The sequence below is a fragment of the Podarcis cretensis genome (genome assembly GCF_951804945.1).
Source record: "Podarcis cretensis genome assembly, chromosome: 12".
NCBI lineage: Eukaryota > Metazoa > Chordata > Lepidosauria > Squamata > Lacertidae > Podarcis > Podarcis cretensis.
Genome location: NC_137181.1, coordinates 32,507,790 through 32,530,241, shown reverse-complemented (window position 1 = coordinate 32,530,241; position 22,452 = coordinate 32,507,790). Strand labels below are relative to the sequence as shown.

General features: G+C 41.2%; 1 protein-coding gene and 1 long non-coding RNA gene across 7 annotated transcripts in view; one reads left to right on the top strand and one right to left on the bottom strand.

Annotated features, from left to right (window-relative positions):
• DGKB (diacylglycerol kinase beta) overlaps positions 1–22,452 on the top strand; it is a 298,387-nt gene that overhangs the window by 247,969 nt on the left and 27,966 nt on the right. For all 6 annotated transcript variants that reach the window (XM_079947902.1, XM_079947906.1, XM_079947903.1 and 3 more), the window contains one exon: positions 150–345. In XM_079947902.1, coding sequence (XP_079804028.1) covers positions 150–345 — 196 coding nt within the window. The remainder of the gene's footprint in view (positions 1–149; positions 346–22,452) is intronic.
• The window catches only part of LOC307199864, a 91,723-nt gene continuing 72,350 nt past the window's right edge, over positions 3,080–22,452 (bottom strand). Inside the window, exon 3 of the long non-coding RNA XR_013832249.1 lies at positions 3,080–3,184. This is a non-coding gene — a long non-coding RNA (uncharacterized lncRNA). The remainder of the gene's footprint in view (positions 3,185–22,452) is intronic.

Sequence of the window (22,452 nt, the reverse complement as noted above, 5' to 3'; positions counted from 1 at the left end):
GTGCTGTGCAGACACTGGCCTATATGCTTATTTGTATTGTGTCAGAAACTGAAACATAGAAAATGAGTATGTGTGGAAGTGGGCTCATGTAGCAGGTTAATTCTGATCACTGATTTCTCCCTTTATTTCTCTCTTCTTTTCCTGGCAAGTGTGATGGATTTCAGATAGACTTAAACAATATTTCCCTGGAAGGGATTGCCATTTTGAACATCCCAAGCATGCATGGAGGATCAAATCTTTGGGGTGAGACCAGGAAAAGGCGAAGCCATCGTCTATTTGAAAAGAACAGGTCAGATAAAAGAACCACTGTTACAGATGCTAAGGAACTGAAGTTTGCATGCCAAGGTGAGAGTCCAAGTAGAAATAAATAAAACTTCAAGATTTTATGTATACTTTTACAAATAGTTGATGACTGTTCAATGTATGAGAGATTATCTGGCAGCAAATCCTAAAGGTGAGGATTTATAGAATAATTCTAACTAGGTCAGGTGAAAAGTTTAGATCTTTCAGCTATCTAAACAGCCTGCTTCCTGTCTGGGCTCAGATTTGGTGATTTCTTGACAGCTTCAGAAAAGGATTTCTGTTTTCAGATTAATGTCTTTTCCTAGCCTATATATATAAAGTTATTTTAATATGTTTGTGTATCCCTGGTTTTGCATTAGTCTTGTGCTAATGTCTGTTTTGCTGGGTTGAGAACTGAGACACAAATATAAGCTTACTGTTCCATTATTTCTTTATACTGAATGAATATCCTGTCAGATGTTTTTATTTCCAGAGTGAAGCAATAATTGTTAGCCCTGACAAAGCCACAGATTTGAGAGCACATCCAGGAGTTTTCTCAAGTTCTATTTTTTCCTAATATTTTAGTTTTCTTAATAGGACTTGGTAATTCATCTGTATATTAGGGTTCCATTATGTATACAGGTACCCACATGTCAAAGGGAGTGTAGCCTTATTTTGCAGCACTTCATGTAATCCAAAACCAACCAAACAGATGTGTTACAATTTGGCTAGGGTTAGAATGCCATGCAGGTAGGGGTGGGGGATAAATCGGTTTGGTTTGCACTATATTGAGAATCTTCCTAAATTTACACTTCCTCAACCAGTATGCAAGCTGAAACAAGGAGGGGCCATGAGGAGAATGGAGCCACAGAAACCTTCACCCAGTGCCTAAATGCAGGAGAGTGTATGAGCTGCTGTTAGGCAGAATAGAAGGAGCAGAGATTTGTGGTGAAGAGATCCAGTGGCCAGGGTTGAGGGGTTTAACTCTATTCTCACCACCATTTCCCCTCTGCAAGCCCTTTGACTGCTGTTCCTCTCAGACAAGGTTTCCCAGTGAGAGAAAGAAGCTGGGGTAATGGCTGCTGAGGGAAAGTGTTAGGCACATATCACCCCTGCCCCCCACTTCCTTTCCCCTGAGAATGCCCTCTCTTCCCTCCCTTTGTTTAACACAACATACTTAGTTCCAGCCTGAGGGGCTTTCTATACCATTAAGAGAAAAGTGTGCCAGGCACAACTTTATATATATATTATTTCTGCAGCACTATGATGGGGAGAGTTATGCTGGGTAAAATGGCAGCTTAAAAAACACAGAGGTACATCAGAGTATTTGCAAATCTTTTAAGGTGGAAACAAGTAGGGCAGACTGAATTTCACAGAAGGCTTAGCCCAAGCTCTCTCAAATGTGTCCTGGGTTTTGGAGTCCCATCTATCCCAGAGCCTCAGACTGTATAACAATTGCAACAAATGGAGGAAGTCACACAATCTTTTCCCCTCTCCCAGTACAACCAAAGCAATTGTGATGAGCAGCAGATTCCAAAAGCAACACGATTTTCCTGCCTTTGGCTTGAACCTCTGTTCTTTTCCTACCCGTTCTCCTTTTTAAAATGCGAGCTCTAGTCCAAAGCGGAGAGTTTCATTTTCACATAACATGTGAGAATGCCTAAAGCTAGCAAGACATCTCTCACTCCCAGGCACATACCTCTGCACATTAAATTATTTCAAGGATTAATTTTAATATGCTCATGTGCATGCTACTATAAAGTGATGGAGTCAAATGTCTGGTAGAGCCTACACCAGCCTAGTGTAATCCCCATCAGCAAGAGAGCATCAGGATGGGGAATGATGGTCCAGGATCTGTGTGGCCTTTGTGGTTTGTAAGCATTATTCAGTTTCCTAAAGAAGCTGCATGTTTCCAAACAATTGTTCAGAGACTTCACAGCAGTTGCCAGCTAGATTGGCTCTAACCACTGTCATACCCTTTACTATAACTACAGACATTCCACTTTTGTCTTCAAACCAGATGTCATCCATTACGGAGAACATTCTCTCTGCAGGTGCATTAAAGTCTCTGCATGCCAAAACAAATTCAGCAAGCGGCAGAAGATTTTTTCTGATGTGCTTTTAAAGAAGTGATTTAGAAATTTCACCCATCTAACAGCCAGTTCTCACCAGCAATTTAAAAAAACAAACTCTGTGTGTGTGTGTGTGTGTGCGCGCGCACACACACACACACGCATGCAAGAGAGGGAAAGCATTATAATTCACATGAATGTGAACCATGTTCATAGCTTTGGGCAGGGGTCTGAATGCTAATAAGGATGTGGATCTTCATGCAACTTCTATTTCGAATATTTGGTGATGTTCAAATATTGACAGTGTAATACATTTGATATTGAGAAACATGTGGTTGTGAAGGGAAACTGCAAGCTTCTATATATCCTAGCACAATGGACATCATTATAGTAGGTGTGGAGTGAGACCACTCCTTAAGAAACCCCCACTGGATTCATAAAACTAAGGAATTACTGTCCTTCTTAGCCAAGGTTCTTGAGCGAATGGTTGCAGCCCACATCCAGGCTCTCTTGGATGAAGCCAGTTTTCTAGATCAAGGTTTAGGCCCAGTTTGGGCATGGAAGGTACATTGGTTGCCCTGTATGAGTCCAACCCTCCGACTCTCCCTCCGACTCCAACTCAGTCAGTTCTGCCAACTGCCCAGCTGCTTCTTCAGCTCCTCTGGTCCAGCTAGCTCCCCGTCTCTTACAGAGGTGTCCAACAACAGTGGTGTGGGAATCTCTTACCCATCACTACTTGAACTCCCCACTGCCGCTGCCGCTGCCACTCATCTTGGGCTCCTGGTCCTCTGGCAGAGCCTGTCCAGGCTGGCACCACAGTCCCAAGTCAGCTGTAGGGGAAAAATATTTATAATTTAACTTTCCATTCAAGAGCACATTACTCCATATTGCTGAAATTATTTAAAAAATTAAACTATTGGCTTTTGTGATCAGCCATATGCTCAAGAGAGACAGTTTGAAGAACAAATGTAAGATGTTCAAAGGTGTATTTATGTATTAACGGCTAGAATAATCAACCCTCAAATTAATACTATTTATTATCAATAATTTGCACTTCAATATTGGTGCACTTTTATGTATTGAGAGAAGTGTTAATTAGCAAATTTTTAATACACAAATGTTCTCATTGTTAGGGGGAAAGACCACCCTCAGTACCTTTTATTTTAATTCCCTTTTAGAGTAACACATCAGAACCAAAATGACCTCAAAAATAAGCATGTGCCCTCAACCCTTAGATTTGCTGCTTAAATTTGACCCCTATCAATTAATTTACCAGATTTACCTACAGATTTAGCCAGTAAAAGCTTGAAAACCTAGTTAAAACAAGTAAGTTCAATAACAGCAAAAATACTGTTAATTCATTTGTGAATTACCTCTTTACACCACAGATTTTGAGGTTTACAGCTCAACATTTTCCACTGTGACCCTAATGTAACTCAACAGCAGAATGCAGGGAGCATTTACCAGTTTGTTGTAGTTTTCATGACTACAATACATGATAGATGTTGATATAGATATAGATGATATAGATAGATATAGATATAGATATGAAGGACAAGAGCATAAACTTGTTTGACTCCTTATCAGTCTAACAAAAGCAAGTTCCAGCATTTTACATCATTCACCTTTCTTTTTTTGACAGCTGTATAACAATGTCATTCTCCATGCTGTTCATGCTAGTTAAATGGGTTCTTTCTTTTTCAATTATCTAGCAACATTTTTGTCAATTATCTAGCAGCTCACATTATCAAAACTTGCCATAAACTGGATAGTTCAGTCACATTCCTATAATGATGGAACATATGTTTAAAAGGCACCCGTGTCCCGACAGAAATCAAACATGTGGCCTAAGCGAAAAGAGATCAGATGTATGTGCTATTAAAGGAATCTAGTTTCTGGATTCAGCGCTTCTGAATTCAGTGGCCACAATGTCACCCTTCCTTTCAAGTTGTTGCAAATAGTTCCTTCTTTTTTAAAGGAAACCTTTCCTATTATCTTTTGTTTTAGCAGAATCAATTCATTTTCCAGAGGAGAGATCTGCCTTTCCCATGCGCCAGTTTGCTAAGTGAAAGGTTTTTACCTGCTCAGCTATGAACCCAGGCCAGAGCTGAGAGCGCTAAAGAAGCATTTGAGAAATGTGGGGCTTTGAAAAGACATGCTATTCTGAGGCTCAGCTTAGAAGAATTAAAAACAGATTTTACACAGCCCTTTATATCCCTTTATGTGGGAACAAGAGTGCCATCCGTACCCCTAACAAACAAAAGCATAAAACCAAAGCAATTTAAATAAGTGTTGGAGAAACTTTGGTTAGAAATATAAACATTTGCGCAAAGGTTTTCAACAAGTTTGGGTAGGTTTGTTACAGAAAAACTTTAAATACATTCCTACATCAGCAGGTAGTAGTTTCTCAGTGCCAGTATAGTAGAAAACATAACTCATTACTTATCAGACCTATTAATTTATATCCCCAAACCAATATACAAGACCATTCATTGATATGGCATGGAAATTGAAAATCATAACCTTGTTGGATTTGAAAGATTAGAATACAGAAAAGCACCTGACAGATACAGTATTCATATGTAATTGTGGGGGGGGGGGGGATGTGTGTCTTTGTTTCCTAAAGAGCAACTCCCAGGAACACATTGTTGCAAGTGCTTTTGAAACTCCAGGGAGTTTTTAAGTCAGACTCACTGGTTAATGATATTGGCTTATTAACCATTGTATGCCACTGTGGTTGAGATGTCATTGATTTTATCCAGATGCCACTACCAGCATTTAAAAACTCTTTACCATAGAAGCCAACTCCTAGGGGCCAAAGGAGCTTTGGCTCCCCATAAAATATTTGAGAGACTGCAAGAAGATCAAACCCATCCATTCTTAAGGAAATCAGCCCTGAGTGCTCACTGGAAGGACAGATCGTGAAGCTGAGGCTACAATACTTTGGCCACCTCATGAGAAGAGAAGACTCCTTGGAAAAGACCCTGATGTTGGGAAAGATTGAGGGCACAAGGGGAAGGGGATGATAGAGGACGAGATGGTTGGACAGTGTTCTTGGAGCTACCAGCATGAGTTTGACCAAACTGCGGGAAGCAGTGGAAGACAGGAGTGCCTGGCGTGCTCTGGTCCATGGGGTCACGAAGAATCAGACACGACTAAACAACAAAGCCCCCCCCCAAATAGAAGGGCATTGCCATTGAAATGGTGTGCGTGCCCTGTGTCATGCAATCAATGGGGCACGGCTTACCTGCCCCCCACTATTTTATTCAAGTCTGCACCCCTGCTTTAGTATCAATGAAGCAGGTAGATATTCTCTGGGTCCAGAATTGAAATGATAAATAGGGTCCTTGCCTGCAGTGGCTCAGTTAATTGTTCCATCAGTCTTCTGATTCCTCAGATATTCACAGCAGCTCAAAGCGACTTGCCTAGGCTACCAATCACCATTCACTAAACAGCAACAGAGAGATGTAAATCTCCAGATGTCATTGATCTACAACTCCCAGAGGGGTGTGAGGGGCAGATGATGCTTGTCCACCTAGGAAGGTAGCCCGTTTAGGAGAAGGAAAACTCTGGTCCTAAACCCCCACTGCCTTGTGGGATATCTTCAGGAGAAGAAAAGGCTGAGGGTAAACCCTACACAAAACTGGAATGCAGTCCCTCAGGTGGTTGGATGACGCCTTGTATGCCTCCTTCCGGCAACTCCTGCAGCCAAGCTGGTGCCAAACGTATTGCTCTGATTTCCTTTGGACCACATCAGTGAAGCCGAAGTTGTGGGGTGGGTGGGGAGGTCAGGTCTTGTCATCACAGCAGCCCGGAAACTCCATACACACTGCCCAGGCTTGCACACCGTAGAAGGTCACTTCGGTGCTGCTAATGCAATGATTTGACTTCACCCTTGGAGGTGCACTCCATTGTCTCTTGAGACAGACAGATGCCAACAACTCCCAGAATCCCCCTCCATTGGCTTTGCTCCCTGGGCCTGGTGGGTGATTCCCACTGGTTCCTCCCGTCCCTGTTGCAAATGAAGCAGCTCTCTTTAGCACAGCACCCAGAGTTCAATTAGGGCAACCAGAGTTGGTGGGATTCATGGCAGATGGTGAGATATCCCCTTGCTGGAATTCTGTTCGGCAAACATATGCCTCGACAATGCCGCAAAGATTCTAAAAACATGCTTCAGGGGCTTGTGATAACCGAGGACTAAAAAAAATAAAATAAGTGCTTTAGCAAGACACATGAATGACAGCCAGTGTGTTTGTGACCCAGTTACTTGGAAATAGCTGGTACAGAAACAGTTGGCACTCAACTTTAAATAAAACTATAGAACTCTCTCAGCCTCTCCACTCTCGCTGTGTAAATGTGAAAGTACAGTAAATCCTGTTGACAGTTATTGCCATATCTATTGGCACACAGTCAACACCAGCTATTTGAAAAGTGTTGTGCCGCAGAGCTAGTGCCCATTACCTGTCTCCCTATATTTTCTTACAATTTATTTTCACCCCAGCAGGCAGCACCTCACAATGCCATTAATTTGTAAGGCGGCTTGTTCTTTCCATTGCAGCCTGTTTACAATATGCTCATGTAAACAACCCAGGAGTTTACTGGCAATGCTTTACGGTGTCAGAAGGGACACCACAATTTAAAAAAGCAGTAGAGGGGGAAAAGAGCGGGTCAGGCAGGTCACCCACATCCCAAGCTCGCCTCCTAAACCCTGGGTCAGGCTTCTTCCTCTAAAAAAAGATGTCAGTGCCTAAATAATCCATTGGATTGAGCTAGATGGTGGATATAATTTAAAATACAGAAACTGTATTTCCAGCTGCATACTAGATTTGAGTACACAGATTGGACGGCAAGGGAAGGGTGTCTGGAGCAGATGATAACATGTAAGCACGTGTGGCGACGATAATGGGAAGAAAGGGGAGGTGGAGGAAAACAGATCATTCAGCAGCCAGCAGAAGTGAGGAACCTGTGTCCCTCTAGATGAAGGATGGCCAACCGTCTTAGAGACATCATTCCAGTTTTGAGGGGAAGCAGGTGAATTTTATGGGGCAGTGGTTGGTTTTGTCTCTAAAGATGAGGTGACATCATAATGTATTATCATTGCCAAGGGCACTCTGTTGTGAGAGGACAGGAGGTCACAGCTTGAATGAGCAGCAAGGCTTTTGTATGTTGTTGTTTTTTAAAAAAGGTACCTCTCAGCCTCCTTTTATTTAAATGTAAGATGAACGTTCTTAAGGTTCGTCTGTCTGCTGAAAATTTACAAATATTTTCCCCCTTTTGTGGGGGGACAAATGGTCCTGCAGAAGGGGCAGGTGGTCATAAACCCAAACATCTCCAACCGAAGGAGAATTGTTTCAGCTACAGGATGTTATTTAAATCTTGTTTTTAACACGCACCATAACCATCTATAAGTGAAATGTGTTACACTGAATAGAACTCCTTTGCAAAGTAGCTTAAGGAATTAGACATTTCTATATTCAAGGGATAAAGAATAAGCTTTTCTTCTGAAGCAGGTTATTTTCCACAACATCCAGTGAAGAATACGCAGGAATATCTCATTTGTATTTTGGAAAATTATTAATCTGAAGATCTAGGTGTCCAGGGCAGGGTTAAATGGATAATATAGTGTCAGGCGTCTCTAGGGAACATGTGTCTGCAGTTAAACAAATTGAATAGCGATGACAGATTTTCCTGCCTCCTCATATAAAGGTCAGCGGGGGAAACCATCTATTTGGCATTACAAGATATAAGTGTGACTCTTAACCAAACCCAAATTCAAACACCTTATCATACTAAAGTCAATTATTTTAATGTAATCTTTTTTTATTACAATTATTCACCATCTTGAAAGATCCCTAATACAGAAGAGCCTCAGAATTATCCGGCTCTTGAATGAATCCAATTTTTCCACCTCAGACTGAATTTTTATCCGTTACTGAAATGTTTTCATAGCACATAGTGCTGTTTTAAATCACTATGCTAAATTACAATAACAATACGGATTATTTTCCCTGCAAAGGAAGCACCTGTAATCGTATGTTGTTAATTACTCCTCCTCCAACCCCCAGTATTTGGGGGGGGGGAATAATCCGCTTACAATTACAAATAATTTATACCTGGAAAATTTTCAGAGAGGTGGCTAACAAACATGGCAACACAAATCAAAGAACAAAACAGATGTTCTGAATCTGTCAATTAAATAGATTTTTTTTAAAAAAAAACACACAGCAACAAATGGAAGTATTGTATTAGAGGCTGTTTAGCCACCCACTTTTCTTCTTGTCCAAAAATACCTCACAAAAACATTGGATACAAACAGTGGGTCAGAGCCAGAGATCCTGTGAGTGGAGCTCCAACCATAGAACTTTCTGCTCCGAGAAGCAAGAAGGTACCGTATTTTTCCGTCTATAAGACGCCCCCATGTATAAGACGCCCCCTATTTGGGGGGACTCAGATTTAAGAAAATGGCCTCAGCACTATCCGTGTATAAGACACCCCCTAATTTTTGGCATAATTTATTAGGGAGAAAACCTACACATGGAAAAATACGGTAATTTTCACTCATTTCCCCTGTCCCCTCTGAAAATCTACTTCAGAAGACCCTCACTTGTCTGAGTGACAGGCTCCACAACATCCCGTGTCCTTCCATAAAGAGGAGGAGCCCTTTCATTTGCAGATGAGCTGCTCTGGATCCAAGCCTGCCAGGTGCTTGAAAACCACAACACAAGCCACTTTGCCAGCCCTGTGCACAGTGCTTTGAGAAGCCCCAAGCATAGCACTGGCAAGGCATTTTTTTCCCATTTCGCCAATCTGTTGATGGGGGTGGAGAAACAGAAACCTGCATTTTACAGACATCCACTGCGCAAAGGGGAACTCCCACACACAGCCGACACCTGCTGAAATCTTTCTGGCAGGAAAAGCAAAGGCATCACATCAGCTGTGGGGGGCGGGACTTCCTTGTGCAGCCAATCCCTTAAAAAAAACTGATGAGAGGAGGAGAAAGAAGCCTACAGTCTGCATTCATTAATTGTGCTCAGCATCTTCCTCCATGGATGGGATGCCTGGTTCCTGGAGCAAAATCATACCAATAGGTTTCTATTGAAACCACGGCTATATTCTAGGAAGACCTCCATTAAATCTGCACTAGCGAACTTGATATTTTTACACTGCATTTCATGGGAGAATGGAATTTCCAGCTTCTTTGTAATGAGGCAGGTTTCTAGCCCTCGGGAAAGCATGTGAAGTTTTCTGTGAAAGGTTTACAAAATGAAGAGGACGAGTTTGAGGGGACTTCCATATATCAGCATGCATCCAAAAGTCTTCCGTGCTTTGCATCACGCAGGAGAGGAAGTGAGCTGGACTTCCTCTTCCACTGGGCATCTCCCTTATGACATTGTTCACATAGGAGCAAATTCACAGGCTCGGCTTCAGATATTCTAAATGGGCATAGGAACAAGGTAAACGAATCCACTTCCTCTTGCCTCCTTGTTTAAGAATGTTCAGAAACACACTCGGTTTAATACTTCCATGGTAAAACATGAGCCCTTCCATAATACCTTTTGAGAAAAGTAAGTGCATTGTTTTCACGAAGGTTCTTACAGAGATGTAAGACTTATGGTGCTTCGGATCTCATTGGACTGCAGCTCCCATCATCCCAAAAAACATTGACCTTGCTGGCTGGAGCTCATGGGAGTTGGTGTCCAACAATATCTGGAGGGCTACATATTACCCACTTCTGACTTATAGAAACTCTTTGGGCTTTGTTGGCTGGGCATTTTTGCTGATTTCTTGAGATGGAGAGCTGTTGTGTTGTTAATTCATCAGCCTTTTTACGACGGACTAAGGTTAGGTTACATCTTTCCCACACCTGGCTCTACGGCTGCCCACATCCTTTTAAATGAGAGTTAGATGCACTCCTGGGTAATGCCTCTGCAGCACAGGAGAAGATTAAACATTAAATCTAGTAAGGCCGGAGTAGAAAGATTTATGGCAGCACTTAATGAAAGCTAGTATCTTTACATTTTACAGACTTGAAGTGAGGTTTAATCATAACCTTACAAGTGGTAGGTGCCAGCGTTTGGCTAGTGAGCCCTCGGTAAAATTGAAATGGCGTAATAACAAAGTAGGATGTTGCCTGCACATAGATGGCAACATTACAGAAATTAACAGGGCACTTGCATAAATTTCAAACACACTTTTTATTAATAGTGATTGTCATATATATATAACTGAAATGTATACGCACACACCGTTAAATTTTCCAATATATTGTGATTAGTTTTTCTTCTCTACACTTAAGCAGCTGCCAAAGCAAACAGAAAAACCTGAAATCACAGTCAGAATACCGGCTTCGTTTCCAATAGGACAATTATTGAATTATGTAGCCACTGTAGCAATTTTAAATTTAAAAGCTGAAAGCAAGAGGCAGTGGCTAAGAGCAAAAAAAAAACAAGATTCACCTAGGAAAATCCAGATTCACTCTGTAAGTGAAAAGGCGCACTTAAAAAGAAATGCTAATAATATGGTTTACAAATTACTAAGCACAACCCTGTGCATATCTGCTTTGGAAGCAAGAGCCACTGAGTTCTTGGGGACTTTCTTGCAAGTAAGTGTGCCTAGGACTGCAGCCAGCCAGTGTGTGCTCTCTAAATGCCAACCATCTGTTGGCAGGCAGCTTTTAAAAGACTAGAATTCATACACTCCAAACCTAAATTATTAATTTTGTAATCTCCCCCCTACCCTCCCGGCAAAGCACAGTGTTTTCATTTGGTTTTTTGGTGTGTTTTTTTAATGTGAAGTTTCAAAGTTGAGGCATCAATAGGAGTAACAGTTGCTTTGAAATGGTATGTGATGTTTTGGAAAGTAACAGCCTAATCTAAACTAGTTGGAAGTGTTGTAATGATGTATTGTGGTTTAAAGATGTTTTATGATTTCCCACCCTGTGCGCAAAACATACGTACACACACTCGAGGTGGGGACAGCACATGCCTTCGTGCTCCCCTCTCCTTATGTTGATTTTGAAATCAGGGAGAGAAAAAGATTTCTTTCTCGCTATAATCATCTGAATGATGCCCCCAGCTATGTTATATATAGCACAATTCAATAATAACTCCCATCAGTGTGTATTTACAAGTGTATTCTTTTGTGTAAGATATTGGTAAGAAAGTGGGGTGGGGGGTGTTTGCGACTTGTGATAGCATGCAATATAGACCTTCTAAGGGAAATTAAGCTTTGAAGGCTGTCTTCTCATTTTCTGGGCATGTCGTATATTTGGTGATGCTTGCTAGCAGCTGAGATTCTGAATGGCGTTGAGTCTCACCACCCTATTTACAGTGTGGAATTCAAGGCTGTTGACAGAATAAAGTGACAAGTACCGTTCTGTTTCTTTGCACTGTGGTGCTTTTTGTTTTGGCTGATTTATTCTGCCCAAAATTCACATCTGTATTGCTCAATGAATCCTATGATGGATGAATTGAGAGCTGGCTTTGGAAGAAAGAGTGAACAGTGAGCTGGAACGGCGAAGAAAAGTTATGTCAGCTTTCAGGCTGATAATTTGACTGGCTGAATTAAGATAGCTGCATGCCACACAAAATGAGCCAAGCAATCTAGATTGGCCCTACAGTTGATTTTTTTTAATGTAGATGTCTGCTTAAATATACAAATTACAATAATTCAATACCCAGTTCAGTTCATTATATCTCCCTATCTAGTTTCATAGTGCATCTGCTGCTAGTAAAATAGTACACAGCATGTTTCCTCGTCTTTTTCTGGGCTTTCCTTCTTTCCTTTCCTTTGATTGGGGCATGCAGGGCCAACTTGTAAGGACAATTTTATCTCCTTGCAATGTTCCCAAGGGAGCATTCATGCAGAGAATGCTTTGTGTGAAGCCAGCTCTCTCCCCCCCCCACACACACACACACAGAGAGAGTGCTATGGCTTTTGAGAAGAGACCCTCATGACTCTGTTAACTGGAGGAAAATATGTGCAACCACAACCATAGAAAATGCATTCAAGGACTCGCACCTGCAACTGCAGATATCCCAGGTCTTACAAAATACACTCTGCACAATTACATTACCAAGGGGGAACTTAGGGAGCACTGTGTAGAAGCAAAATTTGCAGGCTTGAACCAGCTCATGGTTGGATTTAATTGCCTGCGTTATTGAGGAGAGAGTACTGGTCCGGGTGCAGACACGTCATAGAAACGCATCAGTTAAACACGTTGTAAATTTTGTATGAGAAATCGGGTTGGCAAAAACAGAACTCCACAGCACCATCTGGTGTCACAGTATTATAATGCATATACAAGGCTTTTTCTTCACCGATCTAGCTGAGTCCCTAATCTAAGATAATGGAGTTGTTTAGAGAAAAGTCAAGCAAGGAGCACAATAATAAAACTAGAACTTAGGGCCATCCAGTGAAAGTGAACGTTTGAAGATTTAGGACAGACAAAAGAAAGTACTTCTTTGCACAGCACATTGTCGGAACTACAAATTCACAAAAAGTAGGAATTACCACCATCTTGGATGACTTTAACAGAGGGTGAGACAAATCCATGGAGGATAAGGTTCTCGATGGCTACCAGCTCCAATGTTGGGGGCAGTGTGCTTCTGATTGCTGGAAGGGATGCGAGGGAAGAGTACTGTTGCACTCAGATCCCTTGCATGTGTCGTTGGACACAGAGAGCAGGGTGCCAGACTAGAATGGCCACTGACCTTATCCAGCAGAGTTCTTACGTTCTTACATTACAGCTTAACATTTCCTACATTTATGGAATGGGTATCTTTGAAACAGCTGGCACTATAGCATAATGGCTAAGAGTATGAGCTAAGAACTGGAAATTGTGGGTCCCAGTGTAGACTGGAACTGCCAGAGGCATTGTGACAAATGCAAGCTGCTACTTGATGTGGCTCTATTTCCCTTCCTACTTTCTTCCCAATAACATTTACCTTGTGTGGTGGGTTGTTTATTGAATCAGCATATTAAAACCAAAACATTCTAAAAAATGTAACTGCTCCAGCTGCAAAAGGAATAGAAAGAGATTTTTCACAATCCTTAAAAGCTGAAGTGTGTGTAACATGTATGAGTTTCAGTCATGGTAAGCATAATAATCCTTGGTTCAGATGCGGGGAAACTTGTGGCCATCTAGATGTTGTTGGGCTCCCAGATCCCACCAGCACCAGCCAGTGTGGTCAGTGGTTAAGGAAGTTGGAAGTTGTCATCCAATAACCTCTGGAAGGCCTTGGGTTCCCCATCCTTGCTGTAGTTATGGAAAAAACCAAATCACAGAGAAGGTGCAGGTAAGAGAAAATGCTTATAAAAAGCAGCTTGGTTTCAGCTAATGATTCCAACCATTGGGGGGTAAGCTGCACTTGCTGAAAGCCTTGCACTGCAACAATTGTCCATTGCTGTCCAATTAAAATGTATGCAAATCGATCTTTTCAGTGACAAACACTTTGAAATCCCCAATTCCATGTTTGCAATCCAGAAAATGCTGAACAAGTAGTGCATCAGTGACAGGAATTCAATAGTGCACTATGAGAGGAGACATTAAAAGGAATGGACCCATTGGACACAGTTTCTTGTGGATGAAATAATCTCATAGGAAATACCATCCACAGAGCAATCCCATATTTAGTCAGAAGTAAATCCTATTATGTGCAATAGGATTTATGACAATATGGCAAAGTGCTTGGTTATATGTGGGCAGAACCATATAATGGAACACAAAAGTAAAATTAGGCAGACATCACTAGTTCAGCGTGGGATTTGGGGTTTTAGAGGGTTTGCTTTTGAAAAAATAGAACTAAGGTTAGGTGAATAGATTGAGTTTGAATTAATTTTAGCAGTAGAATTCTGCATATGCAATACTGGATAGCAGAACACAAAAATAACATTTTAAATTTATTGGGAAAGATTGGAGCTCAATGATAAGGTCAGGTGTGCCAATTCTAGTGGGCCAAGGCATCTTCAGCCCCCTCAATATTTGTTGGGGGCCCAACGCCCTCTCCTCGGTTCCCCTCTGCCCTCCTGCCTCCGCCACATACTTGCCAGAGCCCTTCCAGTCCCTGACATATTAGGTGTAATGAACAATGTTCTGATACTATTTTTCACATTCTTTGAGTCTACCATTGACCTGTTTTTCCACCGCACAATGAAAGGACTGGCAGCTGATTCTTTTCCTGACCTGAGCAAAACAATATTCAGTGCATCGTTATATTATTTCCTTGCTCCAATTTGTAGAGAAGTGTTTGAGAGATGCAAGGAGCCATTTTAAATGCATTACTCTGCATCAAGCGAATATATGAAGACATTTCAGTGATGTCTTGCTGTCATTACTGGCCACTTAAATTATGTCTCCAGGTGTATCAGCACTATGCCAAAGCATTTGTACCGATCAGATACCTAAATCAGATACTGCATAGATATAAGAGTCAGGTAGTTAGAATAGCTGGCTCAGCACATGTATCCCCATAATATTTTTAAAAAGAGGCTTTGTGTAAAATTAGACATTGTGAAATACAGTATTTCAAATTGTGAAATGTAATAGCACTGATACCAAATATAACAAGAAAGTAGTCTAATAACATTCCATTGTAATTTAGGCACATTTCTCATGTTTACTGTCATAAAATTTTATGGCTGCACATAGCAGCCAAATTAGCTACAGGAAGTTAAACATTAATAAAGTCCACTTTAAGTATGCAAGAACAGACTAAGTCTTTTCAAAGGACTATTTAGACAAGCAGAATTCGAGAATTGAAAGTAGATGGTCTGTGCAGGCATGTTTTAATTCATAGGACATAATCTTTTTCTTACGGAACTCAATGGGAGTCTTGTAATTATTTCAGGAAGAACACAATTAGGCCTACCCATTTCAGCTAATCAGTAATTCATTTTAAATCTCAACTGTGCACTATTTTGAGTATTGAGAATTGTGGATATTTAGGAGTAGAATCACTCCCTTTAATATGCTATGGAGTGTATAAGGCATTGACATTGGCATCCTGCAATGGCAGCATGGGTCTCATTCTGAATGGAAGGCTTAAGTATATAACCCTTATTATTTAGTCAAGTGTAAGTCTGAAGATTTTCTAATATAGCTTCTTTGGCTGTATAGAATTATTTGATGTCAACGCCTCATTCTGTTGTGCTAGTATCTGAATAGTTTTAAGTTTATGGAAGGCTTGTGGCCTTCACTCTTGTTGGCTATCTACATCTTTCAGGATGGCTCTTTCTACATTTTTTGGGAATGATTTCTATGTGCGTCATGGGAAGAAGTGCTTCCTTTTGCCTTTCATCACAAGTAGAGCCATTTTTAAAAAAGTGTGTGTGTGTGTGTGTGTGTGTATTAACATTCATTTTATCATATGATCTGCTACCTTTGTTTGCAAATGTATAGTCGTAACAACAAGAGGCAGAAATATTTAGAGAGGCTTTCTTAGAAAAAGCTACCAAATAAATGGTCGAGATTGTTTCAGAACTTACTATTCTTGCAGTGTCAAATTTTGATTTGCTTGTGGGGCATGTGCATGATCAATGGATGCAAAGAATGTCCCCTAGTTAAAGCAGTCTCCTCCTTTCACCAAATTATTCTAGTTCGTTTATTTAAAATATTTTAACCTGCCCTGTGAATCCATGGTGGACGAAAGGGTGACTTACAGCACAGTTTGAAGCATCAAATATAAAACAAAAAACCCATATAATTAAAGAACACATCTGTGCAGGACAACCCAGGAGCAAACAAAACAAGCAGGAGCAATATAGTACAGTCTTACAAACATCGCAAAGGGTACAGTCTTAGCTTTACTCAAGAAAGCCAGTAGGGAGGGCACTAGGCGGACCTTCTATGGTGGAGGGTTCCATAAGCACTATGGTAACAGCCACATCCCTTGTGGCCACTGCCCCACCCCTAGTGGGGGAGGGAGGCATACCAAAGGGTTTCTTGGAGATTATGTAAGTACCTGGTAGACCCTAGAGGAAAAAATGTGATGTATGGGCTAGAACTGGGAAGACCCAAGTTGAATAACCAGTCAGCCAGAAGCTCTCTGGGTGACCTTGTGCAAGTCAATGTCTCTCAGCCTATCTTACTCTACTCTGAGTATAAAAGGTGGGATGCACCCCATATTCTGCCCTTTGTCCTTGGAGGAAAAGGTGGGATATAAACATAATAAATAAAGCAATAACACTCATAACATAGGAAGCTGTCGTATACAGTGGAACCTCGTGTTATGTACCGTCCTCCTTGCAAACGCTTTGAGTTACGAGCTCCGCTAACCGGAAGTTGATGCTCCTGGTTGCGAACTTTGCCCCGGGATGCGAGCGGAAGTCACACGTCGGCTCCGTGGCGGCGGCAGGAGGCGCCATTAGTGAAAGCGTGCCTCATGTTACGAGCGGTTTTGGCTTAAGAACGGACCTCTGGAACGAATTACCGTATTTTTTGCACCATAACACTCACTTTTTTCCTCCTAGAAAGAAAGGGGAAATGTCTGTGCGTGTTATGGTGGGAATGCCTACGGATGGTGGGGGGGATCTGCTGCATTCGTGAGCAGAGGATCCATGGTTCCCCTTCCTTCCCTCCTCCGTGGCTCGCTTTGAAACAGCAAAGCAGGAGAAGAGCCGCTGAGTGGGGAGGAGAGAGGGACAGAGAGCCTGCTTCTTTAAAGGAGCAAAGTGGGAGAGGAGAGGAGCCACTTACACGAGTGTAAGCGGCTCCTGTCTGGTTGGTTCCTTTAAAGCAAGCAGGCTCTCTGTCCCTCTCTCCTCCCCACTCAGCTCGCTAAATAGCAGCAAAGTTTTTCAGCTCGCTAAGCCGGGGATGAGCGGGGAGGAGGGAGAAAAGCAGAGCCTGCTTGCTTTAAAGGAGCAAAGTGGGAGAGGAGAGGAGCCTTCTCCCCTTAAACCCCTCTTCTGCATTATTAGCAGCATCCTTCTCCACCCACCCCAGGCATGTTCCTTCTCCCCTTAAACCCCTCTCCTGCATTATTAGCAGCATCCTTCTCCACACACCCCATGCGTGCTCCTTGTCCCTTGAGTGCTTTTCCTTCCCTCCCCACTTAAAACATGGTTACAAAGCACAGATCCACATAGATCCTCAGGATTTTGGCACTGGGTCACCCCAAATTCACCATCAGATCACATAGCATGTCCATGGCTACAACTTGCACCAAAAAAATCATGCACCCACTGTTGCCTGGGGCCGCAGTGGTGCAAAAACGTGGTTACAAAGCATGGATCCACATGGATCCTCAGGATTTTTGCGTTGGGCTACTCCAAACTCACTGTCAGATCACATGTCTGTGGCCACAGCATGAACCACAAAACTCATACATCCACTGTTTCGTTTAGAATATTTTTTTCTTGTTTTCCTCCTCTAAAAACTATGTGCGTGTTATGGTCGGGTGCGTGTTATAGAGTGAAAAATACGGGTAAGTTCGTAACCAGAGGTACCACTGTATCAAGTCAGACCACTGATCTATTTAGCTCAGTATTGTCTACAATGACTGGAAACAGCTCTTGAGGGTTTCAGACAGGTCCCTACTGTATGTGGAGATGCCTCGGAACGTACCTGGGATACTCTGCATGCGAAGTAGATGTTCTACCACTTAGCTAAGTATAGCCTTTTCCCTGTGTAACAAAAATGGATATTAAAAGTGACGGGCTACAAGAAGATGCTGATGGAACTAGAGCATTGCTTGAGTCAAATGTAGATAAAGGAAATACAACTGAACCTTCAGTTCTGCTTTTAACTCAGTCCCACCAGCTTCCTCTAAAGCGTACAGCAAACCACGAATCTTAAGATAAAGAATCCTGGAGATAACATCCTTACACTGACTCTGTGAAGGATGGCCACAACTGAATGCTGTTTGTTTACCAGAGAACCTGTGATGAACGAGTTGCCACATACAGCACTTTACAGATAAGCGTAACTTGGGAAGGTTTAGGGTTACTTGTAGCTTTTGCATGGCCCGCAAATTAGGTCTGCTCTTCACTTTGATTTGCTTTTAGCATGCAAATCTGTATTTGGAGCTCTTAGTAACAGAAAACAATGAAGCATAGGAGGGAAATTAAAGAGCCATGACAGAAACAACAAGCATAATTTGTTTTTAAGTTTGCATAAGTCTCCTGTCTTGATTTGATTATTTTGTCCTGCATCTCAGCAAATAAATTATGGCAATCTTGCATAGTCTTCAAACAATTTGACGAATACTCACACTTCTGTTTCTATGGGCCGGATGTCTCTCGGTTTGAGACTATGAGCTACTGGAAAGTTATTTTTATGAGCTGATAATGTTTAGTTGTGCAGTGCCATCAGTGTTCATTGGCACTTCATGTTGGGTTCACTGTCTTTTCTGTCTACAATTCTCTGATTTTATCAAAATGATAAACGCTATGTTCCCATCACAGCAGGCAAGTCATTAAGACTTCTACACAAGTCTCAAACATTACAGTGATAATGGGTCCATTCTCTGAATTAATTCACTGCATGGTATAGTGACCAGAGGCTTGCTATGGCAGAGATGAAAAGGAACAACTTAGCCTTTGTCCTCCCATGTTGTTAGTCTCTGGTTTGCTTCCTTCAAATTGAGGAAATAATCAATAATACCAGCTGCAGCCGTTTCTGTCCCTTTGTCTGGCAGTCAGTCATTTTCAGCTGCAAAATCAAATCCGCAAAGCAGCTTGCAGTAACTGGAATTAGCAAGACACAGATGCCTATGACACTTACACAATGTCATTTTAGAGTCAGAAAGTCTTCAAGACCTGGAAGGTAAGTGTTTGCATGCCTTTCCTTAGGCTTTGTTTGCATGATCCAAATTACCGATGGTCTTACCTGAGAGAAATTAGCGATTTTATCCCAAGTTAATAACCATTTATAGGTCCTTCAGGCTTTGATGCTGCTTCCTATCACAGGTCAGTTTTGGGTCACATTGAGCTTGCTGTAAAAGTGCCCAGCTTTACTTATATTACATTTCTGGTCCTGATATTGTTGATAAAGATACTTAACAGAGGTGGATGCTAAATTAATCTGGGGTCCTGCACTATGCGTCACTCACTTGAACCTGAAGGCAGAAAGTAATTGGGTGGTTGTTACCATGCGATAATTGGCAGCAGAGAAAATTCACGTATCAAGCAAACTAGACTGACTCTTCCTAGAGCACTTAAGTAGTTATGTAAAGTAAGAGACTGTAATTATGTTAAAGGAATCGTAAGAGAATTTGCTTTCCTGAACATACAACACTGAAGTTAACTAGCAAATATGAAAATATCCTGCTTTGGGGCATATATTTTTATATTAGCATTGGCTGCAGTTCTTTCACATGACTTGTCTCATTCATAGCCATCACTGTCCTTTCTGCACCATGAAATTTCAAGGCCATTTTAGATGTTATAATTTTGTTGGGCATAAGGCAATAGTCCCATGTTGTTTTCCCACTGAAACTCTAAAGTTTGAAGTCACTTTGGATACCTACAACATCCTTCTAGGATGCAACCAAGATAGTGACAATGACTTCTTCTTCGGTAAATCTGGTTTTTTTTTAACCACAGTTCTGTAATACCCATAAAAACTGTGATATCCCCAGCAGCTTTTCTTGAACTTCACAAGTATGGAGGCCACCTCTAAAACCTGTTTACTGTCTGGAAGAGTGGGGATAACACATTTCTTTGGTAACCTACTCACTGGAGATCAATTCTGAGTCTTTTCCCATACTGTTTTGTTTTTGGTTTTGTTTTTTTTAAAAAAAGACTTGATCATGTAATATTTACTACTGCAAGAGTTTTATAGAGCAGCCTACAGTTTCAAATATATGCAAAAAGTCCAAATTAAAAGCCTTAATTTTTCAGGATTAATTTACCTTGATTTGGGAAAGAAAAGGGATAATGAAATTGTACAATTGGCAAAGTGTCATTATTAAACATGTCCATACAAGATTCCTGAATTTATTAGTATGAGGTAATAATAAAATGGGCAGAGAGGCTAAAATGCTCATTATTGCAGGGGGAAAGGTGATTTCATGAGGCAGCAGCATAAAATTCCAAGCAGAACAGGTTTGTGATGTGTTAATAGTGCACTCCATTGTGGGGAGGGGAAAACTATTTCCTGTCCTGTCCTGTCCTGTCCCCACTGAGTCACTGAGTAGTATATTTTTAACATGAACATTTACCAAAGGAGTGCTTTTGTAAATGAATAGCGAGTGACATTCTCAGTCTTTAAGGCATTACAGTATTACTGTCTTCAGTCAATAAGAGCTTGCAATGTAGGGAAGCATTCATAGCTAAATGACAAAGGCATGTATTTGATGGCAGACTGTGGGTTTGTATATATACTTCCATAAACCTTTCATTCTAGAGGTTTATATTATCTGGGTGTGCAGTAGCAAAGCCCAGATACTTTGATTTTCTTTTTTCTAATGAGACATCCAAGACCATTATCATTTTGTTTAATTTGGGACCTAAACTAATTCTGCACTAAAAACCATGTGTGCAGAGTTTTTCTCGAGGGAGGGGTTAAGAAGGCTGGAACAAAAAGTTCAAAACTTTTCAGACGATATTAGTGGATACACAAGTGGACTATATATATTTACAGATAAGTAAATCACAAGAGCCAGATTATGTCCAGGCATGACTTCTTAGGAGTTTCCAAGGAAAAATCTATAGAAACAGAAACAAGATGTCTGTCTGTTCGTTAAGAACAGTTGATGCATCACAGGACAAAACAATGACAACAGGTGTCATCAGTTTGGCCCATTTGTGGATTGAACCATTCTGCCCTTCAAACATTTGTTTGGCAAAAGGAGATTGTCTTCCGGGATTTGAACACTATCTCTTTTAAGAAAGAAGCGTGATAAAAGCAAATGCAGAAGAAGAAATGGTTACTCACAGGCTCATATACCAAGTTGTGATTTATCAGGCAAATAATTTTACCTGTTCCAACACTGTACTAATTATTACCAACATGTGTTTTTTTTTTGTAATGCCTCAGATTATTTTAGAGATTGGAATACAGATTTATTTTTCTTTCCTTGTGAGCCATTCTGTTCCGATTCTTTGAAAGTAGCTCCTGGATGTTACTGTTAATTGCATGCAATTTATACCCTTCCCACGCCGGGATATGTTCACTTGACTTGAAATCTAAGGGGAAGAGTTACCTCACTGTGTCTTTTCCATCCCCAAACGGCAATGTTAATTGGCCCTGAGTCATGATACAGATGACAAAACTACGACTTGGCATTCACCTCTGTGGGGTTATTCTAAGAGGTTATTCACACAGCTCCAAAGGCAGGCTGATATATATGGACTTTGAGTATTTTACGCTGAAATTAAGCCCATGGTGAAGCCATTGTTTGATTAGTTTACCACATGCCCATATTCCAAATTTATCAGGTTGGGCTGACATTCTATCGTGCTTCTGCTGTCTGGCTTTCAAAAGCTTTTACACAGCTTGGTTAAATGTGCCAAGGAGGGCACTAAGATTAATCAATGGCATGGCCACTTAATTGCATAGTGAACTTTACTTTGGGATCATGATCCATTGGCCCTGAGGTTTTAGTCAACAGAACTAGTAGGAAAGGAAGATGAACGAGCTATGAAAATGAGACTATACAGAATGATTATGTGGGCATTATGCAGCAATTAGATGGTATTTTTGTTGTAGCTTTTTTTTTTTTTTAAAGGGAAACTACAGGCATCAATGGCATCAAGGCTCTGTCTTGGCTACCTGCCTAGAATTTCAACATTCATCACAAAATAAAGAACACCAAGTTCCCCAGATGGAAGAAGCAATAGATTTGTTAACATTGTTATTACCATTGCTACTCCCTTATGAAGTAGGGACAAATTGAAGCCTATTTTAAACTAGAGTGATACAATTGCCCATTAATGACCAACTTTTCTACTCCATTCCAGAGGAGTTGCCATTTTAGGCTACTGAAGTAAACACAACACAGTCCCACAAAGTACCTTAAAAGACTGATTAATTGCAGTACAAGTGTTTGTAGACAAGAGGCAAATGGAGAGCTAGATTTTTACATGCCGCAATGCATTCATGCACAATGCAACCAATGAAACTTGAGCTGTTACACGTACAACACAATATAGCCAG